Consider the following 22581-nt stretch of genomic DNA (forward strand, 5'->3'; position numbering starts at 1 on the left):
CAAAATTTTATAATTTCTATATTTTATATAATTTTATAGTTATATATGATATATATATATATATATATATATATATATATATATTATATATAAAAAATTTTTATCAGAATATTGCATATAATATACACACGCATGCACATATATATATATTTCTATATGTATATTTCTAATATTTAATGTGCTCAAAACTGTACCAAAGTACTGACGATTCAAATATCATTGAATTAACGATTATCACGTTATTACGTTATTTTAAAATATTAAATAATAAATATATGAACGTTTAGGTAATTTTTTATTAAAAACGTAGAATTATAATATTTACACAATTGTGTTACGTTCGTTCTTTTTGTCGATTGTTCTCTTCCATCTCGTACTCGATTTCTACTCTCGCTCGTGATTTTTTCTGTGCCTTTCCTTTTTTGACAACTTTCGGCACTTTTGTTTTCTTGCTTGTAGATGGTTTCAATAAGTCCTAATGAGATAAGCGTAATTTATATCAGGAGTTATAACGTAATATGCTCATTTTGAAATAGAAAGTTCTTACCTCAATATCACTGGCTTCAGATACGAAACTATCTGATAATTCAATTTCTTCCCTCCGTCCAGAATCACTATCTTCATCCTACGCAATAAAATGTGTAAAGGCTATATATTTTCAAATAAATAATTATTTTATTACAAACCATAGAAAGCTCTTCAATGTAATCATCCTCATAGTCGTCATCGTCATAGTCATCGCTATCAGCTTCAATATATTGTGGGCCATCTTGTTCAAATTCCCTCTCATCTTCTAATTCAATTTCCAGTTCTTTATCAATTTCTTGTTCTTGTTCTTCATCCTGTTCATCTTCTGCTTCGCTTTCTCCTTCAACTTCAACAGCTTCTATAGCTTTATCAAATGCTTTTTGCGGGAAATTGTAAATAGTCTTGTACTGAAATACAAAGTTTAAAAAAATTATATTTTCAAAATATAACTAATTTCTAATAGTGACAAATATAAATATATTACCATTCCCTTCTTCAATCTGTCCATAAGTTGTTTCTCAATTGCATTTTCTAGTCTTGCAGCAGTTAAAGCTTTTTCTTCTCTACGTCTTTCCCTTCTTTCAATCTTTCTTTGAAGCGGTACAATCTTCTTTTGTCGTCTTAATCTGAATTTTCTCATACGAATGAGATATTGTGTGATCTTGAGAAATCTTTGCTTACATTTTGCCTTTATGAAACCAGGCCAGTAGAGCAGATTCTCATTAATTTGTTGTATCGCCTTCTCAAAATTTCTAGATAGCTTAACTTTTTCCCAGCTATTTTTAGGTGTATGAATTCTAATAAAAAAAATATTTACATATATAAACATATACCTTATTAAGAATAATGCCAATGTATAAATGTACAAAATTCAAATATATACAACCCACCTCTCGGCTGTTCTTAGATAGAGATAAATAATACCATTTTCCTCTCTAATTGTAGCATACTGACTGTTTGCAAGGGGACACGCAGCTCTGCTGCATAAACCTGTAAGGTTGTACTCATTTCTGCAAAATCTCTGTGTCTTTGTACTGTAAAGAAAATGTTACAATTATATCAATTATGACAATTAATTACACGTTCAATTATTCTTTAAGAATATACTCACTTTACTTTGAAGGAACAAAACGATTTATTGATGACACTCCACACAACCTGTATAAGATGAAAAATTTTCATGATCGTATAACATCATAAATATATGTACAAACAAAATTCTAATTAGAGAGTTTTACTTACATCGTCGTGCTGCATTTTGTTTCACTGTAATTTAACAACGAAGAATTTTATTACAACTATTTATATTTAATACACGTTTACATCAAACACGTGTAAATACCACGCTAAAGAGCTAGGAAATATATAAGATTATGTTCGAGCTGTTTCCTTTCGTCCATTCAGAGATGGCAGCACTACCAACTTAACTGACAGTTGGTAATAGAATTTATTATGTCGCCTCGAGTGCAGATGGCAGCACAAGGCTCGGAAAGCCTTTCCTCACGGAGACTTGGCGAGGTAACTGCGCGCGCTTTTAGTCCTCTTTGATATTAAATATATACTGCTAATACTCCACTCATTGTGCTTCTTGCAACACCTGCAAACATTTTGAAGGTAAGAGTACATTAATTAATCGATTCATCGCAGATCAAGCCGAATAAAGATGCTATATATGAATAAAAAGTATCGATGCTCCGACTAACTGGGAATCGTCCATTTTTTATAGTAAAAAAGTGTACATAATTGTGTATAAATAAAAGTAAATGCTTGTAGATAGGGTGAAAATATACGTGGAAAAGTCAACTTTCATGATGATACAGCGCGCATTAATTAGATAATAACATTTTTGGTATTAATTATGTATCATTCACAGGATTCTCTTTTGATCGGTCCACTAAATGTATCGAAGCAAAAGTAGCATCAACCGAAACGCAACCTTGATGTCCTACAGATGGCGCTACAAGGCTTGTGAAAGCCTTATTTCTTCGCGGAAAATTGGCGGGATAACTGCGCGTGCTTTCTTCTCTTTGATACGATATATAAAGCTGATAATTCACTCATCATCGTGTTAATTGCAACGTCTGCGAAAGCGTTTTGAAGGTAAAAATCTGTTGATCAAACTATTTATTGTAGAACAAGTCGAATAAAGATGTCATCATGGATCAAAAATATCGATGCTTCGGCAAACTTGGACTCGTCCCCTTTTTTCATAGTAGAAAAATGTACATAATAGAGTATAAATAAAAGTAAATGTATAATAGATAGTAGAAAGAGCTATAGAAAAATGGAATTTTGATAATATATTGCGCGCATTAAATAGATAATACATTTTTGGTGTAAATAAAAGAGAGAGAAAGAAAGATTGAGAAAGAAAGGGGGAGAGAGAGGAGGGAAAGAGAATATACTTTCGGTTTCATAATGATACTTTCGTACAATTTTTCGCAATAAGAATGTTTATCTTCAAAAATTTATCAAAGAATTCTGTTCTAATTATAGAACGTGCTGTGTATTGTTCTTTATTTTCGACGATCTAAATACGCCTCCGCTCAAAAAAGCTATATTCAACAACGTCTATCATTTCAGGAATAATATCTGATGGGTTTGCCTGCCGAGGAAGTATCTCGTGCATCCCTTGGCGAACTAATCACTAGGATAATGGAGAAATTTATATTCGTGCGGCGTGACCCTCGACGACGGCGAAATGTCAAGTTGTCACTGTCGCGATACTTCCGCGACTCCATCCACGGTCAAGTTTCTTAATTAAGAAATCGTCCATCTCGAATGTCTTCGTCAACTGCGTTCGCAGACTTATCATTACATTAATGAGACGTGAGTAGATTTTACATTCGGTGAAAATCAATATAATTTATATGCAATATTTCTTATCTTAAGATTGTTGCACATGATATTCCACAGAAAACTAAAATAATTTCTGTAACAATAATTGTATGTATCACTAAACAAATGAATTAATGAATCAACCAATGAAAATGTAAAGAAATATTTAAAAAATCAATTTTTTGTAAAATTTAAAAATTGAACTCGATAAAAATGTATGTGTTCAAGATTTTATTGTTAAGATATTTTTAAAAAATAACTCTATAAAATGTGTCGACGAAAGGAGACACCAAAATTTAACACAACACCATTTAAGAAAAAAAAAACAATTAAAAAATTGATAGAAATTTAGTTTATAAACTTGTTCTATTTATTTGCATGTTATTTCATTAACCACATAATTTCGAAATATTTTTACTTATATTTTCTTGTGTTTATTTAGATATGACTGCCGACAGAGAGAAATACACTACGATGGACAACTTTGATCCGTTGACATTCCAATATCTCGCAATCGACATTATCTACGTGTGCGGGACACTATATCTACCATGGCAAAAAAGCGGAGGTGACGAAGTGCGCAGAGAAAAGACATTACGCGGTGAGTATTCGTGGTTAGCCCAGGAGCGTTTGCGCGTTTTCCAGCATCCTGTTTCCGAAAGAGAAACAGAATAGAGAAAGAGAGATAGAGATAAAGAGAGAGAAAGAGAGAGGAGAGGAAAAGAGGAAAAGAGAGAAACAACGAGCGCTTCCGCCTGATCGCCCACATACATTTTCGTTAAAACGCGCGTGTTCCGTCCGTTTCATTAATTTTAATGCCCGCCGAGCCCGTTCTGTTCATTTCTGCGCAACATATGAATATACACACCGCACCCTCTCTCTCTCTCTCTCTCTCTTATGCGCGCGCGCGCGCTTTCTAGTCGCGCGTACCGCTCTCTTTATCCCTGCGAGCGACACGCGTGTACGCGTAGGTATATACGACTGTGTGCGCGTGCATATCTCCGCGTGCACGTGTGCTCGTGTACGTATATTTGAGCATGTGTGCGAGACTGCGTACGCGAGCGAGCAGCGAGTTCGCTCATGCGAATGCGGCCTCCTTCCCCCTCTCGCTCTTCCTCTCCCTCCCCCGCGGGTTGGTTGATATTAATTAATAAATCAGAAACAGATGCGGCCTCCGCTTGCGCCGCGCCGCTCCGCGCGTTTCGAAACGATAATTATTTAAGTGCCTTCTCTCTTCGCTCTCTTTCTCTCTCCCCCATCTCCGATGCCGACGCCTTCTTCGCCGAGTGTGGTGTGCTAATTAAAGAGCATTTGCCGGAATTTTGTGCGACTCTCTCTCTCTCCCTCTCTTTTTCTCCCTTTCTCTCTCTCGTTATACACAGATCTCCATCATCGTTTCTGCCCTTCCCACGGGGTTGCTTGCGCGATTCGCGAAAATACCCCGGAGACCCGGTGCCACATTTTACGTTTGAATTACTAAGATTTTCTTCCATCGAGCATTTAATAAATTTGTACATAAGACCAAAATATAGTATATTCAAAAATAGAAACTTTTTATTTTTTTTAATGCAGCATTTTAATAATTTTTGAAAAATAGTGTTTCTTATTAGTTATTAGTTGTCTAAAACATGGGAAAATAACCAAATAAATAATATAATTCCTTTCTTAAAGCATCCTCCCTTATCCTCTTTCTCTCTTTCTATTATAATTTATTGTGATATTTATGAAGTCTTTAATTTCAATTGACTTTGAAGAAAACTTTTTACGAAAGTAAATATTTATAAAAGATCTTCTTCAAAGAAATTGAAATGAAGAATTTTTAATGTTACGTTAACGCTTTTATTGACTTTGCATAATATACTTTACAGGACCTCCTTCCTATTATTCACGCGTGTCCGAGAAATCAATAATCCAACTCGCCGATACGGGCGAGAAAATCGTCGCCGGATGTTTTTCCACGGGCGCGTCGGAAGCAAAATCGAGGACCAGCGTCGGGGCGGGAAGGTAAGTGGAAAAGGAACAGGAACGCGTTTTCCCAGGATGGCGCTTAGCCAGCGACGCTCCGAGGCAGTGTCTGCCTTAATATCCGCCACTAACATTATTTCATAAAAGTATTACTATAAATCCAAACTCGCGTTATTTAAGCACCGTGCCTCCGCCTTACTCGCTCGCGGGATCTCACCAGAAGTCGCCCTCCATCCCCTCACGGGGGAGTTCGCCTTACATTATACCGGGCGAAGGAGCGCGGCAGGCAAGTTTTGCCACCCTCTTTTCCCTCCGCCACATTAGAGATATATTATGCAGATAGTGGAGGCGCCGTCGGTCGAGGCTCCGGAGAAGAGAGGAGAGCAGCGTGCAGGAGGAAAGGGGGTTGCGGAAATTTAAAACTTTATTTACCCTACACGCCGAACGACTTTTCGCCACCCTTCGTCTCACTTCCTCTGGGCATATACCCGCTGGATGTATGCGCCGACCTGCATACTCGTTACTTGGTGCTCGCACATATTTATTCGCACGCGGATATAGGATAGCCGTGATGTAAAAAATGTTGGAGAAAGATGGTGGAGACCATCCCCGTGAACTTCCTTCATCTTAACGAGATTATCGAGAAGTGTCATCTTTATTGGTAATAATATATGTATATATATGTGCGCGCGTATTATTTATATTCGCATAAATATTAAAGCTAACACGCGGTTCGTGTTTACGCGAGAGATAGACATCGCAAAGCAAGTGAGATATTTTATTAAAGCTATTTTACATTGCATATATTATTTCGATATCGTTTATCGCGCCAATGAAATAGCATCTGCTCATATTTCATCGCGCGCTACTATGTTATTCATTAAACGCGAATTCTGGTCTAAGATTAATTAATTAGTCTAGATTGTCGTGAATCGGTCGAAGATATTATTAAAATATAAACGTATGATAAAACTGAGAAAGGATTTAATGACAAGAATTTTGTTTAACGATGATAGCTTTTCAGAAATATGAATCTCTCAAATTATAATTATTGACGCACGCACTGAAAAAATAATTGTTAACTCGACCAAACCTTTCATCGAAATTACTATTTTGTTAATTGAACATATAAGTATTAGTGTATTTAAGTCAAATATATATTTTATTAGATTCGATATGTTATATTTTAATTTAAATATTTTTATATTTACAATTGACAAAATAATATTTAGTTGAAAGGTAATCAAGTTAACAAATTTTTTTTGGCAGGGTGCTACACTTATGTCAATATTATTAGTTTCAAATAAATGATTTATTAGGCAGTATTGAAATAAGTATTTATTCGAATTCAATAATTTTTGTTTAGTGTATCGATAGTAAAGACAAATAGATTTATGGTAACAGATTACTGTTCATGAAACATTGTACTGATTCATTAATTTATTAATATTCGGTACAATATTTCATAAACATTAACGTTACAGTAAATCTGTTTGTCTTTACTATAGATAGCATGCATTAATAATTTATGTTTATTGCATATACAATTTTTGCCACTTCGCTATTGCATTTAATCTACTTTGTAACTTTCGCGTTATTACATCAATTCTTCGATTTCGTGTCTTTGCGCATCGGGAGGATTCGATTTACGAGATCTCGAGCAGGCGCATCGAATTTGGTAAAAATCGGAGAAAACCGTTTCCGGTTCCGGTTCTTTGAACTTACTCGTTCGGGACCGGTACTTACATCCTTCGTCGAAGGCGACACTTCGCTGTGATTGCGAGCGACGGAGGGTGAAGAAAAAGAGAAAAACAGGGAGAAAGAGAGAGAAAAAGAAAAACTCGGCCACCCCCTTTTAAACTCCCGGCAGCTCCTGGAGGAGACGGAGAAGGCCGAGAGTGAAACGCGTCGACGATGACGGTGGGAACGAAGGCGTAAACCGACGGTCGGCTGATTAGTCGCGAGACTTCGCCCGTTTTCACGATTTTCTCGACTCGATTCCGACGAGCGCCGCCGATTCGCAGCGGAAGGAAGATCCTTCGGCGTCGATGAAGAGGGAGCGGACCGGGGATGGGTTTTTCTCCACTTCTGGCGACGGCTCATTCCACGCTGCTCTTTCTCTCTTAAGCTGAAAAAGAAAAGATTCAAGACCGACGAGATAAAAATAAGAGCGACGCGTAACAAGAAGCAAAAATCTCGAGGCAATCGGTTTAAATCGAGGGGTGAAATCGGTGTAGTTTCGTTCGAATTTTAATGCTATGGATATATGAAAGTGATATCTATGTAAAGAATAAAATCGCGAATTGATGAAGTCGAGTAGAATAATTGAAATCTTGAGATAGACGCATAATGACTTTTCGAAATCAAAGATATAGATTAGATGTTTCAAATTATTAGAAAAGCTATACATAATTTATAACAGCTTCTATATGTAGACTGTCTTAATTGACGCGTTTAAAAATTTAATATAATATATAAACTATCAAGGACCAGAAGCTTAGAAGATATCACTCCTTCTATAGTGGCTAAAATTATGAAACTTTTCAACAGTTTAATTATAATAACAAATAACTAACAAGCATATATATCATCTTTCTATTCTTTCGCGAGATGAAAAATTAAATTCATCAAGGTTCTCTATCATGGAATTTGAGGAAAGAAAACACGAGGCGTGCTTCCAGAATGATTTGAAACCTTCAGGATTATTTCGTACACATGTTATTTTTTTGGCGCGATAAGGTATTCTTGAAAAAATGCACAATTTCAGAGGCGCGCGCGCGCTACTGGTCGACGCTCATTAATTTTTCGCGCTCGTCCTGAGCTCATCCCGCACACGCGTTAAGACTCGTTAGGACCTTGAGCGCCCAACGAGGCGAACTCGCGCGAACGAGAATCGCTCGCTCGCGCGAGCAACCCCATAAATATTGTAGCGACGCGAGCCGCAGGGGAGTTTTCTGACTCGTTGGCGCTAATGCGAGCCGTACCCGCCTGCCTCTGAAGCGCGCACTGAACAAGGTCTGCCCTTTGCCCATTTTTGAAAACCCTACGAAACCGGAGCTAAATATAAGTTTCACGCGGTCCCCCTCGTAAATGACATTGACAATTTGCTAACGAGCAAAGTTTCGGCCATAGTATCGGCGTCCATTACCCGAAAATATACAGAATTTATATAATATACAATGCACGTAATTCAAAATAAGAAAAATTAATGCAAACATTATATGTAGATATAAATTATCTATAAATGAAGAAGCAAGAGATATTCACGATGAAAGTAGCATAGGAAAGACATACATATGATGAAAAAATGAGAGAAAAATAAGTTTAAGTTAAAATAGACTTATATATTTCTCCCTACTTCTTATGCAGGTTTAGATTTCATGAAAATTAAATTATAGTTGAAGATTCGACTTTGGCTGTTTGCAATTCCATATAGTTAACGTTGCAGTTGATTTTACGAATTTTGCATTGAAGAATGCACTTGCATTTTTGGGCATATTTAGAAAGACGATTTTTATTAACCGCAAATCGATAGATAGCAGAAATACAACTATCTTTCTGGCTGTAGCATATTGTATTGCCTTGCATCGCGTTGCAATACGTCAATATAGAATGAAATAAAGTACATGAACGGATATATCTCGAATCGTCGACGAGGCGAATCGACTTAAGTGAAAATCGCTCGACGATCTGCAAACCCGTAAATATTGTAGTGGCAAAACCGCAGGTGGCCGAATATAAGAGGAAGGAAGAAAAAAAAGTGTCGAGAGAGAAAGAGGGAAAGAGTACGCGCGAGGGAATGGAGAGGAGATCGAGGGGGTAAGTTTTTTCCGACTAGCTGTCGTCTCACCATGGTGGCGTTAACGCGTGCCTTCTTGCCCTCCTGAAGTGGTCCGTGCGATATGGCGGAAGAATCGATTGCACACGAAGAGAGACCTGGAGAAGAAACGCTTAAACCTCCTCCAGTCACTTCGCGTCTCTTCGTCCAGTTTCGAGCAAAGCTTTCTCTCTTTCCCTCTTTCTCTATTATCTTTCCTCTCTCTTGATCATTCTTTTCTTTCGAAACAATCCATGGTTATTAGTCTCGCATTCTTTTGTCGGCTAACCATTGCGCAACAAAGCATGTGATAGTTTCATACATTTTATTAAAGCGTTTTCTTTCGGATTTCAAAACGCCATCGATAATTAGTTACTTATTGGGAAACTAGAATGTAAAAATATTCTCGTAAATATAATCTCATAAATTAAGTATTAATATATAATACTATTAAACACATACTTGATTTAAAAGTGTGAATTAACAATTTTATGCAACATTAATAGAGATCCAAGTAATTAATATGTATTATGAGTATCTTTATTCGACATTTTAAATACGTTAATATTTTTACTTTTGAAATTATTTAAATTGTCAGTATATTTATATTGCCAGAATTTCTAGTCTTCGAAAAGAATTGAGGATCGAATCGACCCCTTTGATATTATTTATAAATCTTTGCTCGAAATAATATCAAAGATCGATTCAATCCTCAATTCTTTTCGAAGGTTATAAATTCTGATAATATATTTAATTTTGAATAAAATAAAACTTTTTCAACATATGTCAAAGCTGCAGCATGGTAAAGTAAAATATTTTCTCTTCTAATTGCAATTCCAAAATTTTTCAAAATTATGATGTAATGGAACGTTTTTGAAACTAGACATGTATATTTAATTAAAAATATTACGATAATTTAAACGAAATTTTACGAAAAATAATTAAAATAATAACTCTTCTTTTTGAATTAAAAGTTAAAATCAGGTAGAAAAAAATATATTTGAGGACTACATAATATCAAACATGTTTCCCTGCAAACAAAATTATGAAGTTATATATTTTCTAAAAAAAAAAAAATAAAAAACGTAAAGCATATAAATAGATTAAGATGTCACAAGGAAAGTGTATTGTTGGTGTACGTATTAAGATTGTCTGATTGAATGATTTCGTTCTGGCAATCGGAAAAGAACTTCGGGAAATCCGAACAGCGAGGTTGCTCGGTCAGAAGAGCAAATATACGAGAACGGCGGAAAGGAATGGACAACATTCAGAGCATGCTCGCCACGACCTTTCCACCAAAAGAGATATTTCAGGATGAATAGATCGCTTCCGATCAACTCAAATGTATGCATATACAGGATGTATCAGAAGTCGTGCACTTTTCAACAGTATAAAGATTAGATAAAAATCTATCCTTTCTATTTTATCTTGCACACTTTTATGTATCTTACGAATTAATATTGAATTATTTTTAATGTAAGAATCTATCTAAAATCTAATGGGAAAAAAGAGATAGAGAACAAGATTTACTACATTATACATATATTTATCAAATCTTATTTATTTATGCAATTAAAATTCAATCCATCAAACTGTTTCAAAAATTGTATAGTTATTAATGTTACGATATTAAAGTAATCGTCATTTCTTTTGTTCGTCTTGTAATTTTTATAGTTCGAGAAAAATATGGGGCTTCTGATACACGCTATATGTGTGCATACAAAACTCTTACCACACTTTTCTTTCTTTTTTTCTTTTCTCAGTTATCGTAACGACCGCGTTCGAGATGCGACAAAATCGATTATAAAATTCGAAGATTTATGACTTAAAAAATCAGTTGCGAGCATGTTGTCGTTGTAAAAAATAAATACGATAAAATAATCATTGCAATATTATATAGGCTCATATACAAGTAGCATATCAAATGTTCTCTCCATTTTTTTATAATTTATATATACTAATGTATAAAAAGGTTTGTTTATTACACTATTCCATAATCTTGGAAAATACTAAACCGATTTGATCTTTCTGGTGAACAGATCTTCCTGAGTAACTTCTGAGTAACTGAGTAATAGACTATAAAGCTAAGCACGTTCAGTAATAATTTTTTGAAACAGTAATTAATTTGAACGCTGCTATAATTTATATTTTATATTTTTATGTTACAGATGACGCAAAATTCGGGAGTGCTGTTAAAATTATCGCGCGTACAAGTGCGGGAGTGCCGTTGAAAGTATCGCGCGTTTAAGTGCGGGAGTGCCGTTAAAAGTATCGCGCGTGTTAATCAACCGACAATCTGAGAGGATGAGAAGGCCTAGGAGAGGCATCGGGCACAACCAGAGCAACCCTAAGGTGAATATATATATCGTTATTTATATATTAATTATTATAAATCCGTTCATTTATTTGAATAATTTAAAGAGAAACTTAGAGATATATAAATTTGTAAGAGAGATTATATAAATATTTATATAAATCCTATAAAAAGTTTCTATTTAAAATATTTTTTTTTTAAATTTAGGAAACTATTTTATATTTATATAGAATTATTAATTATAATGATTGTTTATTTTATATTTGTATATATTATAGTTTATTCTTGTTATGTATCAAATCTAAAGTTCAGCACGTCCAATAATAATTTTTTGAAATATAATTAATTTGAACGTTGCTTTAATTGAGATTTTATGTTTGTATGTTTCAGACAACGTAGCTTGAACATATCGACTACTTCGCTGTTGTACATCAGTGTCGGTGAGTGAGATAAACTTTTACTAATATAGACATACAATTCTTTGATTGTCTATGTGTGTGTGCATTATCCAGTTATATATATGTCTTGAAACATTCCTCAAAATTAAAATTCCTCGAAAACGTTCTATTATCATTGTTATAATTTTTATCATTTTATTTCCATGAGATATATTAACTTATTGAAGATTAAGGCTTATTTTATCTATTGAAACTTATTCATATTTATAAAAGTGTTTACATTTGAACTACTTAATTCAAAGACTATTCACTTGCACACTAGAAAAATTTACTCCGAATTTCTCAAAAAATCGTAGAACAAATTATGAATCGTATACTGTAATAATTAAATTCGTATGTCCAGTGAGAAATTTCATAATGTGTTTAGCCATTCAATATCTGTATTACGTAAAATCTAGATGAGACAAAGTCACGATTTTTTTTAAATTTTACGATTTTTTTAGAAAGAACCGTTATATAATAATAATCGGTCGCTTTCCGAACATAATGCAGACTACACGTTCGCGCGTTTTTGGCCCCGCCGAGAGAAACGTAGGTAGGTAGGTAGCCATTATGTCGGATTTAGTATTGTGATTGTGTAACCGATGTGATGTGACTCCATTATAAAGTACGTTCGCTAGCGCGCGCTGCATTATGTCTCCGAAATGGCATTCGGTTGTAATCGTCCGTTCTCTCTGCCCCTCGCTTCTTTTCCCTCTGCTTTTCTGTTCCCGTTCTGTTTCTCTCATTGGCGGTGTGCGCCAACATTTGGCGTTTCGTCTAAAGGAGGGACACGGAGAGAAAGATATATATGAAAAATTGTGCCGGTTCTGTGTGACAGAAGGCAACCGTAAATGCGTTATATTAAAGTTCACAAATAATCGTTTTGCGATGAAAATATTCCGAACGTTTCTCAAGTGAAATCTTTTCAAGGTATTCTTTTTTCTATACGGTAATTAATAAACAATGTTGCCATAAAATATTGGACTTTACATCTAGGTGTGTATTTCATTTAATTTTGAAGAAAACATTGTGTGCCCTGAGCTCTGTTCTAAAAAATTTGAACTTAAATTTTAATATATACGACTATTACTATCTATATATTTTCTTTTTGCCTCTATGTTAATTCTAATATTATTATTTTCCTCAATTAAAATTTTTTTTCTAATAAAAATTCGTTCAAATTAATACAATGAGCACTAGATAAAATACCAAAGATTGAGAAGTATGTATATCACTCATAGAAAGAGGAATAGCTAAACCTTGAAGATGCTGGAATTTAGATAGGGGATGAGAGTCGGAACCAAATAAGGAAAATCTATTTTCTAAGTTTCTATCAAAGATCATTTTCAACGCGTACAATCGATGCAATGAAATAAGTTCGTCGAGCACCAGGTCGTCGTACAAAGTTGGAAGATGCCGATTCGATTCCACCGATGCTCATGATTTTCGAAAAACATATTTTTCGCTTAAACGAGACGACTCGTCGGTATAAGAGGCGGATAGGAGATAAGAGAAAAAAGAGTGGAAAAATGGTAGAGAAGGAGGGGAGGAGACGACACAAAAGCGGAGCCAACACCGCTACCAACCACCATCACCGTTCAGCGCGATATTCCGGTGGCTTCCTCCCTCATCCCTCCCAACCCCCATCGCCGACGCTCACCGTCATACAATTTATTGGTAAACTTTGCTAGCTTGTTAGAGGGTTACGTGCGCTGGGATAAGAAATATCCAGAGTGGTATCCACCCTTCGCCGCCGTCTCCATCCCCTCCCTCCATCCCTCGCGCCGCAGTCTTCGTGTTATCACCATTCTTCGCCTGTGCTGCGCGCACCAGCACCAGCAACATTGCCGGCACCAACGCCAGTACCAACACCAGTGGCAGCAGCAGCAGCAGACCGACCCCCTCGGCTATAGGGTTAGAAACCAGGGTTGCCTCCATCGTGCCACTGGTCTGCACCACTGCCTTCGACGCTCTGCCAACCACCACCACCAGCAGCAGTAGCAGCAGCAGCAGCCAGCCTCTGCCACGTTCGCCCTCTCCCTGTTCACCACTCTTCGCCACCCTTTTCTGTCTTCGTCCTTCGCCAGCCGTCTCCTCCTCCCCCTACCCCTTTGGGGCAGACTCCGTCGAGAATATGAATATCATACGTGTTGCCTCCGGATTCGCCGATTCACCTTCCCTCGTGCTCGAACGAGAACCACGGGGCACGTCGTTGGAACACGCGGGAATGAGTACAAACTCGCGGATTAAGTCTCGGGAAGTCGGGCTCGAGAGGATCCGAAACTTGGGTCTCTCTCGACTTCCCAAGCGGAGAGCGTATCTTTGGTGACGATAGATTAAGAATAAGGCATATCCGCACGTTTGTTCTTATTCTGCTTCTTTCGGGAACTTCGGAGATGTAGAGTATTCAAAGACTACCAAATGTTATATCGGATCAGAAAGTTTAGAGGTAAAGAGAAAAACATTAAATGGAGTATATTTTGCAGAGATCTCAGGTTACAATTAAAATTTTACATGCAAGTAAAAATTAGAATAGTATCATGGTTGCAAGTAACCTGAATTAATTTCGTGCATACTTAAAAAAAAAATGTTCGTCGCTTCTTTGCTTGTAGATGATTAGTATTAACTTGTAATCTATGTTAGTTCTCGGCAACACAATGTTTTCATTATTTCATTAACAGCTGCAATGCGACAGTATTTCTCGTGAGACAGAAATGAAATGCAGATTCGCGCACGAGACATGATATGTACGAGAAAGCAAGAGAGAGAGAGAGAGCTTTACAGTCGGGGATTCACGTTCACGGATTTTCGTTTGTCAGCGCATTGTCTATGTGCATGCCTCTGTGTACTTATACCACTCTGTTCGTACGTATACTGGTTCTGAAGATAGAAGAGGTCGATGCACGAAAGAGAGAGATAGAGAGAGAAGAGAAACCGTGCTCGGGACAACAATCATAACAATCTAGTTAAACGTTATAAGGATATCTCGCGCTAAGAGGCGTGCCAAGCGTTGCATAAAATCAAATTGTACGCCGAGCCGAGAAGTTATTGTCGTTCCTCATCCTCTCTTCTCTAAGTCCCTCGCCGCTCCCATCCGAACTCCCGTCCCCGAAAATTTACTCGAGGATCCGCCACCTCCATCCTCGAAGAGGTTCCCTTCTTCTCCCTCGCGCTCTTTCGGAGCTTTACCGGCGTGGCGGGAAGGTTCGCTTCCGTGAATCTCTCCACCCTCGGCGAACGCAATTTTTTGCGCTCCGTATTTGTCAAGGATCTTGAATAAATTCCAAGGAAATATGTTCGCGTGGCTCGGCTGGTTATTTGAGTTATTCCGTATCATTATAAGACATAAATAGCGACCGGGGAGAAGCGACACGAAGAATTAATATTGTTGTAATGCAAAATTCACAATCATCGACAATTTAACGAGAATCGTAATTTTTTATGCGCCTCACAGATTAATTTACACAGATCAATCGCGTGTAATGATCGTTTTTTTTTAAGAAACAAATATTTTTAGCGCGAACCACTTTTTTCTATATAATTATTACTGAATAATGACGAAAACTATGTTAGCGAAACTACGAATGATTATTAAGCTCGCAGATTTCGCGGAACGTGGATGGAATTAGTCGCGGGAGAATTCGTAATAGGGCTTTCGTTGCCGTTAACAATATTGGATAATTACGTCTCTGTCGGGCGATCCTCAAAATGGAGTAATGGAGAACCGGCGAAATCGGCTTGAGGGGGTTAAATTGAAATTGAAATCACTCGAAATTACTTGCAACGAGAAAGCCATCGTCGTCGAAGATATATTCCGTCTCGAAAATCGAATATTGCGCTTTCAACGCGCCGATATAATTCCGCGCATTACACGCTCGTAAAAATATATTTGCACGAGTCGACCATTCCGCATCTTCCCAGTCGAATGTTTGTATAAATTTTCTTTTGCTTTTTAAACATTTATTATTTCACATTGCATTTTTCGCCAAAATACTTCTAGATATATTTTTTATATTTTTTTTTAGTTATAATATGTCTTAAATTCTATATCAAGCTTTTTAAAAGCGTTGTTTTATTCTTTTTGATTTTTAAAAATTTATTGATACGATTTAAATGCAAAACTTCAGAGACGCGTAAATGCAAAATGATTGTAATATATAAATGCTTATTTTTTCTCATGAAAATATTTTGGGCATTTTTCTCGCGCTCCTGGAATTGCCGGAATTCCCATCAGCACGGCGGCGATAACAGTGGAAAAAAAGCACACGGGATTCGCCCTAAAAAATGCTAAACCGACCGGGGAAAAGGGCGTTAACGACGTCTTCGTTAAGAGATGCCCGCGGGGCAGAGTTAAAACGACGAGGAATCAAAAGATCGATTAGAATCGACCGTCGCCGCGGGATTTCTCTCGTGCAATTCGAAGGGTGAGATCTTGCTTTCGCGATAGGGAACTCGCGCGGTCAGGGTAAGAGGGCTGCATTTATAAGAAATACGAAGGGAAAGAAAGAAAAGGTGGCGCGCCACTCTCTTTTTGTTGCTCGATTTCTCGCTTTGCCGATTTTATGGGGGAACGATGGTGTCCATCCACTCTCCTTTTTCTGCGGAAATTCAATATTTTGGCTATCGAATTCAGGGAGGAAAATCACTTCTCTCTCTCTCGCTCTCTGTATCTTTTTTCTGTCTCTCTTCTTTTTGCATTGTTCGCGTCGAATAATAAAGCGAATGACTTTAGAATTATTCAGCATTGGAGCGGAAGATCAGAGAGTAACGTGTGATTCATTTCTGTTGTGGGTAAAAGAACGGTTTAATTTTCTAGAGATTTTCTCTAATATTTAAAATTAAAAAATCTATAAAAAATTTTGTTGTTTTTGACAAATTTTATTTCCTCGAACTATTTTTTTGAATTGCAAGGATCTCTCACTCTTGATTAAGCTAGCTTGCTGTTCCAAAAATCAGTCAGATTTTTATTTCACAGTTAAAAAACCAAATTTTTTAGCCGTCAATTTTTATAATTATATTATACCTCGATTTACGACCCGCATTCCCACGCAAATTTCAAGATCCAGCAGAAAGATTACTTCGCGATATCCGAACGGGGTCTCGGCACAGTTGAGGAGAGAAAGACAGCAGGAAAGGTCCCATGAACAGAGAGAGCAACGCGTAAAGAAAGCGGGTTCGCCCGCTGCGCGGAACAGCGAGATAGGCGTGGCGGGAAAACATGCCGTCACAATGTTGGTTCAACTACACGACAATTATCGCCGGTGAGCTTTATAATTAAGAGACCTTGCCCGCACGGCCCGGCATTTATCTAGCATCTCCGGTTTTCGTGTCCCGCGGCGACGATCCGGTCGGCGAGAAACGACGTGGACGAACGAGAGTGACGCACCGGCGCTCTCTTCCGCGTGTAAAGCCACGCACGACAAGTCTAGTTACTGTAACCGGTATGTGCAGTCTTTCTTCTCACACAATGTGACTGCTTCCTCATTTGACGATGCCTGCGTGCTGTGACATTGTAATCGCGTCGATCGGAATTGAAACGGTACTTCGGAGATGGAGATTCGGTGTATTAGCGTCTTGGGAAGTTAGTCGGATGATAAAATTAAAGATATTCGAGAACGTTAATATAAAATAATTGAAAAACATTTTTTCTCTATCGGTGGATTAACATGAAAGTAAAATTATCCGGAATTAAGTGAATATTTTAATTTTTTATAAACTGCAATAAATGTACTATAAATACTTGATTGTATTTTATTCGCTTGACATAAAAGTAAATTGCTTTCTTCAGATTACTTTAAAAGGGATCTGAACGCAATCTTATGGGGAAGATCTATATGTAATATAATATCGAAATTGTGTATTTTATATATTTTTATTTCAATATTCTTTTAGTAAAATGTAACGTTTAAAATAGCATTTCCTTCTGAGACATCGAATTTGACAGATATTTTTAAATATATAATATGAATAGAGTAATATGTAATGAAAATAAAAAACATGAATCGTGCAGTTTGACATATTGTAATAATATCTTGTTCGGAAAACAAATTCAACTGCTATAGTCAGATGGCCACGCGACGATGAAAGAAAACGACTGTCGAAAATGCAGACAAATGTAGAGAAACGCGTAGCATATCCGGAACACACAGCGGGGGTTGTCGATGGTCGCCCATTGAAATTTCACCGTACGGTACAATGTAATTCGGGATTCGGAGGTCATCGTGTGACGCGTTAACGCACTCTAATGCGCCCTTAACGAATCCCTTAATCCAATTTCGTGCAAAGTAACGAAATTATGTGCTGGCTGACCGGAAGCCGCGATGGTGAGCTTTCAAGCTTCTCATTCGGCCCCTCCCGAGTGGCTTCCATTCACAGCACTCGAGGACCAAAATGAATATGTTTGGTCTGATCCCGTTCTATTTTGCTGAAATTTCTAGAATGCCACTTTCAGCGCGCGATGTGCCCGTTGGTTCATTAAAATGTAACTTTTAACAATAAGTATATAGAAGAACCAGTGGAAATGATAGCGTTGTCTAATATAAAATGTTATTATATGATAAAGTCCGATAAGGCTTTTTCTTTGTAACTATTTCTTATATAAAATATAAGTAAATTTAGAAAAACTATATGAAAAAAATTCTTATTTTATCAATATTTTTTTATGTTCCTACTATGTCTCTTTGAATTAAAGTAGTTAATTAAATTTTATCAGTATATATAGTTAGTTAAATTTTATCAGTATTTTTTTATGTTCCTACTATGTCTCTTTGAATTAAAGTAGACCATTCTCTTTGGGATTTTATTTGCTTCTTTTTTAATTAGAACTATTCTCTTTAAATGTCTAAATTAATACATTATACATACATATAATTTTCATTATAATTTTTATTTATTTTTAAAAGTTAAATTTTAACGAACCAACGTATACATCGCATGCTTCATTCAAGAAATAATTATATACATGTAAATATTATTTTAAAAAATGTTGTATATATTAATTAGTACACATTTAATACATACTAATTTTTATTTTATTATTAGTCACAACGATGTTGTGATTTACTTATTCATATTAGGAGAAACAAGACAACGATTTTTAACTTGTCAAGCAAGCGCGAACAGATTGACGTAAACCCAATGACAAATTCGTGTAACACAAAACACATCTTTAACGACTGCGAGAGCAGAAGAGATCTGTTTAACACTCGTATATAGGGGTTCGACCATATGTGGTGTCTGCTTGGCACCAAGGAGGATTATCATCAGGGAGATCCGTTATCTCGGTGGCACGCGTTTCCACGTGGAATCTCTCGCTTCTCCTCATCGAATCCTCTCCGTTGCTCTGTCGCGTGTTCTCTCTCTCTCTTTCTCTTTCGTTCTCTTTCCCTCGTGTCTCCTCTATCTCGCGTGCCCATCCTGCTTTATGGTCGGTACGTGATAATAGAGATGTCATCCTGTCGGTGCTTTGACAACCCTATAACACGGGCGTTCGCATAGCATGTCTGTAACGCGGCGCTACGCTCCCCAGAGATCTCGGAAACTGTCGTTGCCCACCGCGATTTCATACGCCATGCCATTCTCGATGGCTTTTCTCGTTTTGTCACGTTGCGTGTTCGAAAATATGACCAAGTATGAAAGCGATGCGCATTTTCAACTTTGTGCCAAGTATTGATTCATCTCTTTCCTTATTCAACATTCTTCTATATATATATATATATATATATATATATATATATATTTCGTTTTAACATTGAATATAATTGAGTTCGATGAAAGTTCAAAAATTTTGGAAGGATGCACATTCCTTTAAAAGTTAAATTAAAATGTATTAATGAAATTCCTTGAAAACAACTAGCTGATCTTTAATTATCATAGCACGAGAATCGCAATCTGAGATAAGAGTTTCAAACGGGGTCATATATATGAGAGTTAATACGATGATCAGGATGATCGACACGCGCGGCCAAGTATTTAAGATCGCAAGGATAAGAGAGTCACGTGCGAGCAGAATCCGGCAGGGATATTTATTGAGAGCTTCTCTTTCTGCCTCACCCTTCATCATGTCGACAGCGGCGCGATGTATTGCTTTTTAAAGGACTTTAAAAGCTGCCTTATCGGATCGTCGCCACCGAATGAATCGCGTCGCACGGTGTTTCTATCGTGTGTTTTCGGCTCGACCACTTTTCCTCTTCGTTGTGCCTCTCGATCTATGTATATGCGAACATGGTGCAGAATTGCCGTTTGATCTCTCGCGTTTCACCCCTGTGCATCGATATGTTACGAACTAGTCGCAAAGCACAGAAATATATGATATATTTATTTAATATTCCGAATTAAATGATATATCAATAACTGGCTTGCTTTAAGCTTGAAATATAAATGCTGCGTTAGTTTACAGCAAATTTTATAAAGAGGTTGAATTCAACTCGTCTCTGTAAATTTTCTTTCCTTTTTTATGGTATGACGAATCGAAATATAATATATACCTATATAAATTAATTTATAAGATGTCAATAATACATTGGAATTACTTATTTATTATAAAAAGAGAGATTAAAAGTATTAGTGTAATATAAAAATTTATATCACATGCAGATTCTCTTTGAATAATTTTTCCGTGCAAAGTACGGCGGAAAAAGATGATATAGGGTTTTAACCACATTATTTTCTTTACGTCATCCAGCTCGTGTCTCATATATGTATATCTAGCTTGTGGTATAATTATAATCGAGATAATAGAACGTTTTCTATTGTGCTTGTAGTTGCGGGAGGCAAAATGCTCCTTGCCTATTATTGTATTTTTTTCGGGTTCACCGCGATTCAAAATTCGATAAGGTTCGATTCGACATCCGGCTCTCGCCTATGCGTGCTGCATCTATACGCGCGCACATATAAATATACGTATACGCGTCGGACGATATTACAAAATTATCGCAACGTCAATGTTATCGGCGCCGTCCGTGCAGAGCGGAGCACGTAGATACACGGAGCGATATGCTCCGCGTGGCATAATGGAGCCGATCGGACCCCCGCGTGAAATGCGAGTTCCCCATAGAATAGGTCCTGTTCCCCTGCCCTCCTCGTTCCTTCTCTCGTCCCTGTGGGGCCACCGGTGCCCGAGATAATGCGATAACGAGCTTTACTACATGACTACCGCCGCTGCGCGTATTTGTTGCCGCGATCGATTCGCTGGTATCCGCGCGTCGAAAATAAATCGTCGACCCGGTAAAATTTATTAAATGCCGCTATATGTTGTATCTTTCTGCACATATTAACCTCTTAATGTCACTTTTCCTGTGATCGATCGGCGGACAAAAGATTTATTTAGGTTTATTTCACCGATGTTGCTTCATTCCTTTTGGAGTTCTAGCTTCTAGTCTAGCTGTCAGTTTTCAGAATTAATATTTGCCTGTCGAAAACGTAAGACAGAATTTTGGAGCAAAGTTAGTTAATTTTGAATCCTCATTAATAAATGTTTCTAATGTATTTTTTATTAGAGATTTTAAGTAATCAATTATACATATATTTTGAAATTATTATTTTAATTGATAAATCAATGCACTTTCAATCAATACTTTCGACATATTTTCTAGGAAAAATTTTAAATAACGTTTTATTTGAATGACAATTTAGTGATTATTATAAAAATCTATGTACTAAAATATGTCCACTGTTTGAAAAAAATATCAAATATTATAAGATATGCATATTTTAATTTTTATGCATAATGAGCATCTTATACATAAATTATCGACGTTAAAAACTAAAACAACTTATACTTTGATAATGTGGCGTTTCGACATCCTCCCTCTTGATCCATGCACTTCCTCCTTTAAATTTCATTTATTCGTAAATTCATGCGCATGCAGATTCACGAAACGCCTGTTAAGCATCTTCCGAAATGACGAAAGCCGTCCAAGTGGAGCGACGTGTGAGACGCGTTAAGTGCTTACCCCCGATGTGGGAAGGTATATACCTATGTTGGTTGGCGCTACCTTGCGAGAAATCGCGGTGCCCCGCGTTTTGTAATGACCTCATTGTCGTGCCAACGCGTCGACAACGCCTCCCGGCATTGTCGCTTCCTGAGAACGTTTGACTTCGCCGGTGATTGCAGGGTGAATTTCTCGGGAGTTTGCTGCATTGTCGCGCGAGAATATGGAGGGAGGTTCTCTGCGGCCGGAGGAGGGCTGCCTCGGTAATAGTTCTTTCGCCTCTTTCTCATCCCCTTTCCGACGCGGGGATGAAAAAGCGGGGTCCGGCTAACTTCCCTGTGAAGATTTCAAATTACAGGCTCTAGAAACGGCGCCCCCGTCGTGGACCACGTGCACCCCGTTGCGTCATCGCGGAAACACGCGCACCCCGTCTCGAATCGCTTCTTTTTCTTCTGTTTTTTTTTTTTTTATTGTTCCGCGTTTCGCGATTTCTCTCGCGATATCTTTCATTCGGTTTCCGTCTGAGACCGCATGGGAGCATTGTTGCAAATATACGGGAATACGCGGGTTGTAAATATTTTTATGATGACAGATGTTACGTTCGATTAATGTTGATCACATTAGGTTTTGAATAATACTGATATATTTGTTAAATAGAAATGACAAGATTTATGTATCGAACATTTTATTTTCCGACAAGTTAGTTACAAAGCTTTTAGCTGTTATAACACATGCATCTAGATATAA

General features: G+C 37.0%; 3 protein-coding genes across 7 annotated transcripts in view; 2 read left to right on the top strand and 1 right to left on the bottom strand.

The window, feature by feature from the left end:
- Positions 1-278: 278 nt before the first annotated feature.
- Rbm13 (RNA-binding motif protein 13) lies at positions 279-1903 on the bottom strand. The gene is made up of 7 exons (XM_029308594.2): positions 1771-1903; positions 1640-1686; positions 1419-1562; positions 1013-1325; positions 687-935; positions 548-625; positions 279-475 (listed from the first exon to the last, which is right to left on the bottom strand). The coding sequence occupies exons 1-7, from the start codon at positions 1783-1785 to the stop codon at positions 335-337; spliced, it is 987 nt and encodes a 328-aa protein (XP_029164427.2). The 5' UTR covers positions 1786-1903; the 3' UTR covers positions 279-334.
- Positions 1904-3840: 1937 nt separating this feature from the next.
- Positions 3841-22581, top strand: part of LOC114935645 (proton-coupled amino acid transporter-like protein acs) — a 28375-nt gene continuing 9634 nt past the window's right edge. The window contains exons 1-3 of the mRNA XM_085481830.1: positions 3841-3967; positions 5235-5370; positions 13736-13929. Coding sequence (XP_085337956.1) covers positions 3841-3967; positions 5235-5370; positions 13736-13929 — 457 coding nt within the window. The remainder of the gene's footprint in view (positions 3968-5234; positions 5371-13735; positions 13930-22581) is intronic.
- LOC114935742 (paired box protein Pax-6) overlaps positions 11321-22581 on the top strand; it is a 123491-nt gene continuing 112230 nt past the window's right edge. For all 5 annotated transcript variants that reach the window (XR_014924528.1, XM_085481758.1, XM_029308671.2 and 2 more), the window contains exons 1-2: positions 11321-11500; positions 11853-11902. The gene's annotated coding sequence lies outside the window, so the exon portion shown is untranslated. The remainder of the gene's footprint in view (positions 11501-11852; positions 11903-22581) is intronic.

The sequence above is a fragment of the Nylanderia fulva genome, unplaced genomic scaffold (genome assembly GCF_048542155.1).
Source record: "Nylanderia fulva isolate GAGA-0341 unplaced genomic scaffold, ASM4854215v1 Scaffold19, whole genome shotgun sequence".
Lineage (NCBI taxonomy): Eukaryota > Metazoa > Arthropoda > Insecta > Hymenoptera > Formicidae > Nylanderia > Nylanderia fulva.

What these genes read in the sequence shown, in the direction of transcription:
- Rbm13 (XM_029308594.2), bottom strand. An exon ending in TTTTGTTCCTTCAAAGTAAA is followed by an intron (nt 1,563 to 1,639) that starts GTGAGTATATTC and finishes TTTTCTTTACAG; the next exon opens with TACAAAGACACAGAGATTTT. An exon ending in CTGAAGCCAGTGATATTGAG is followed by an intron (nt 476 to 547) that starts GTAAGAACTTTC and finishes TTATCTCATTAG; the next exon opens with GACTTATTGAAACCATCTAC.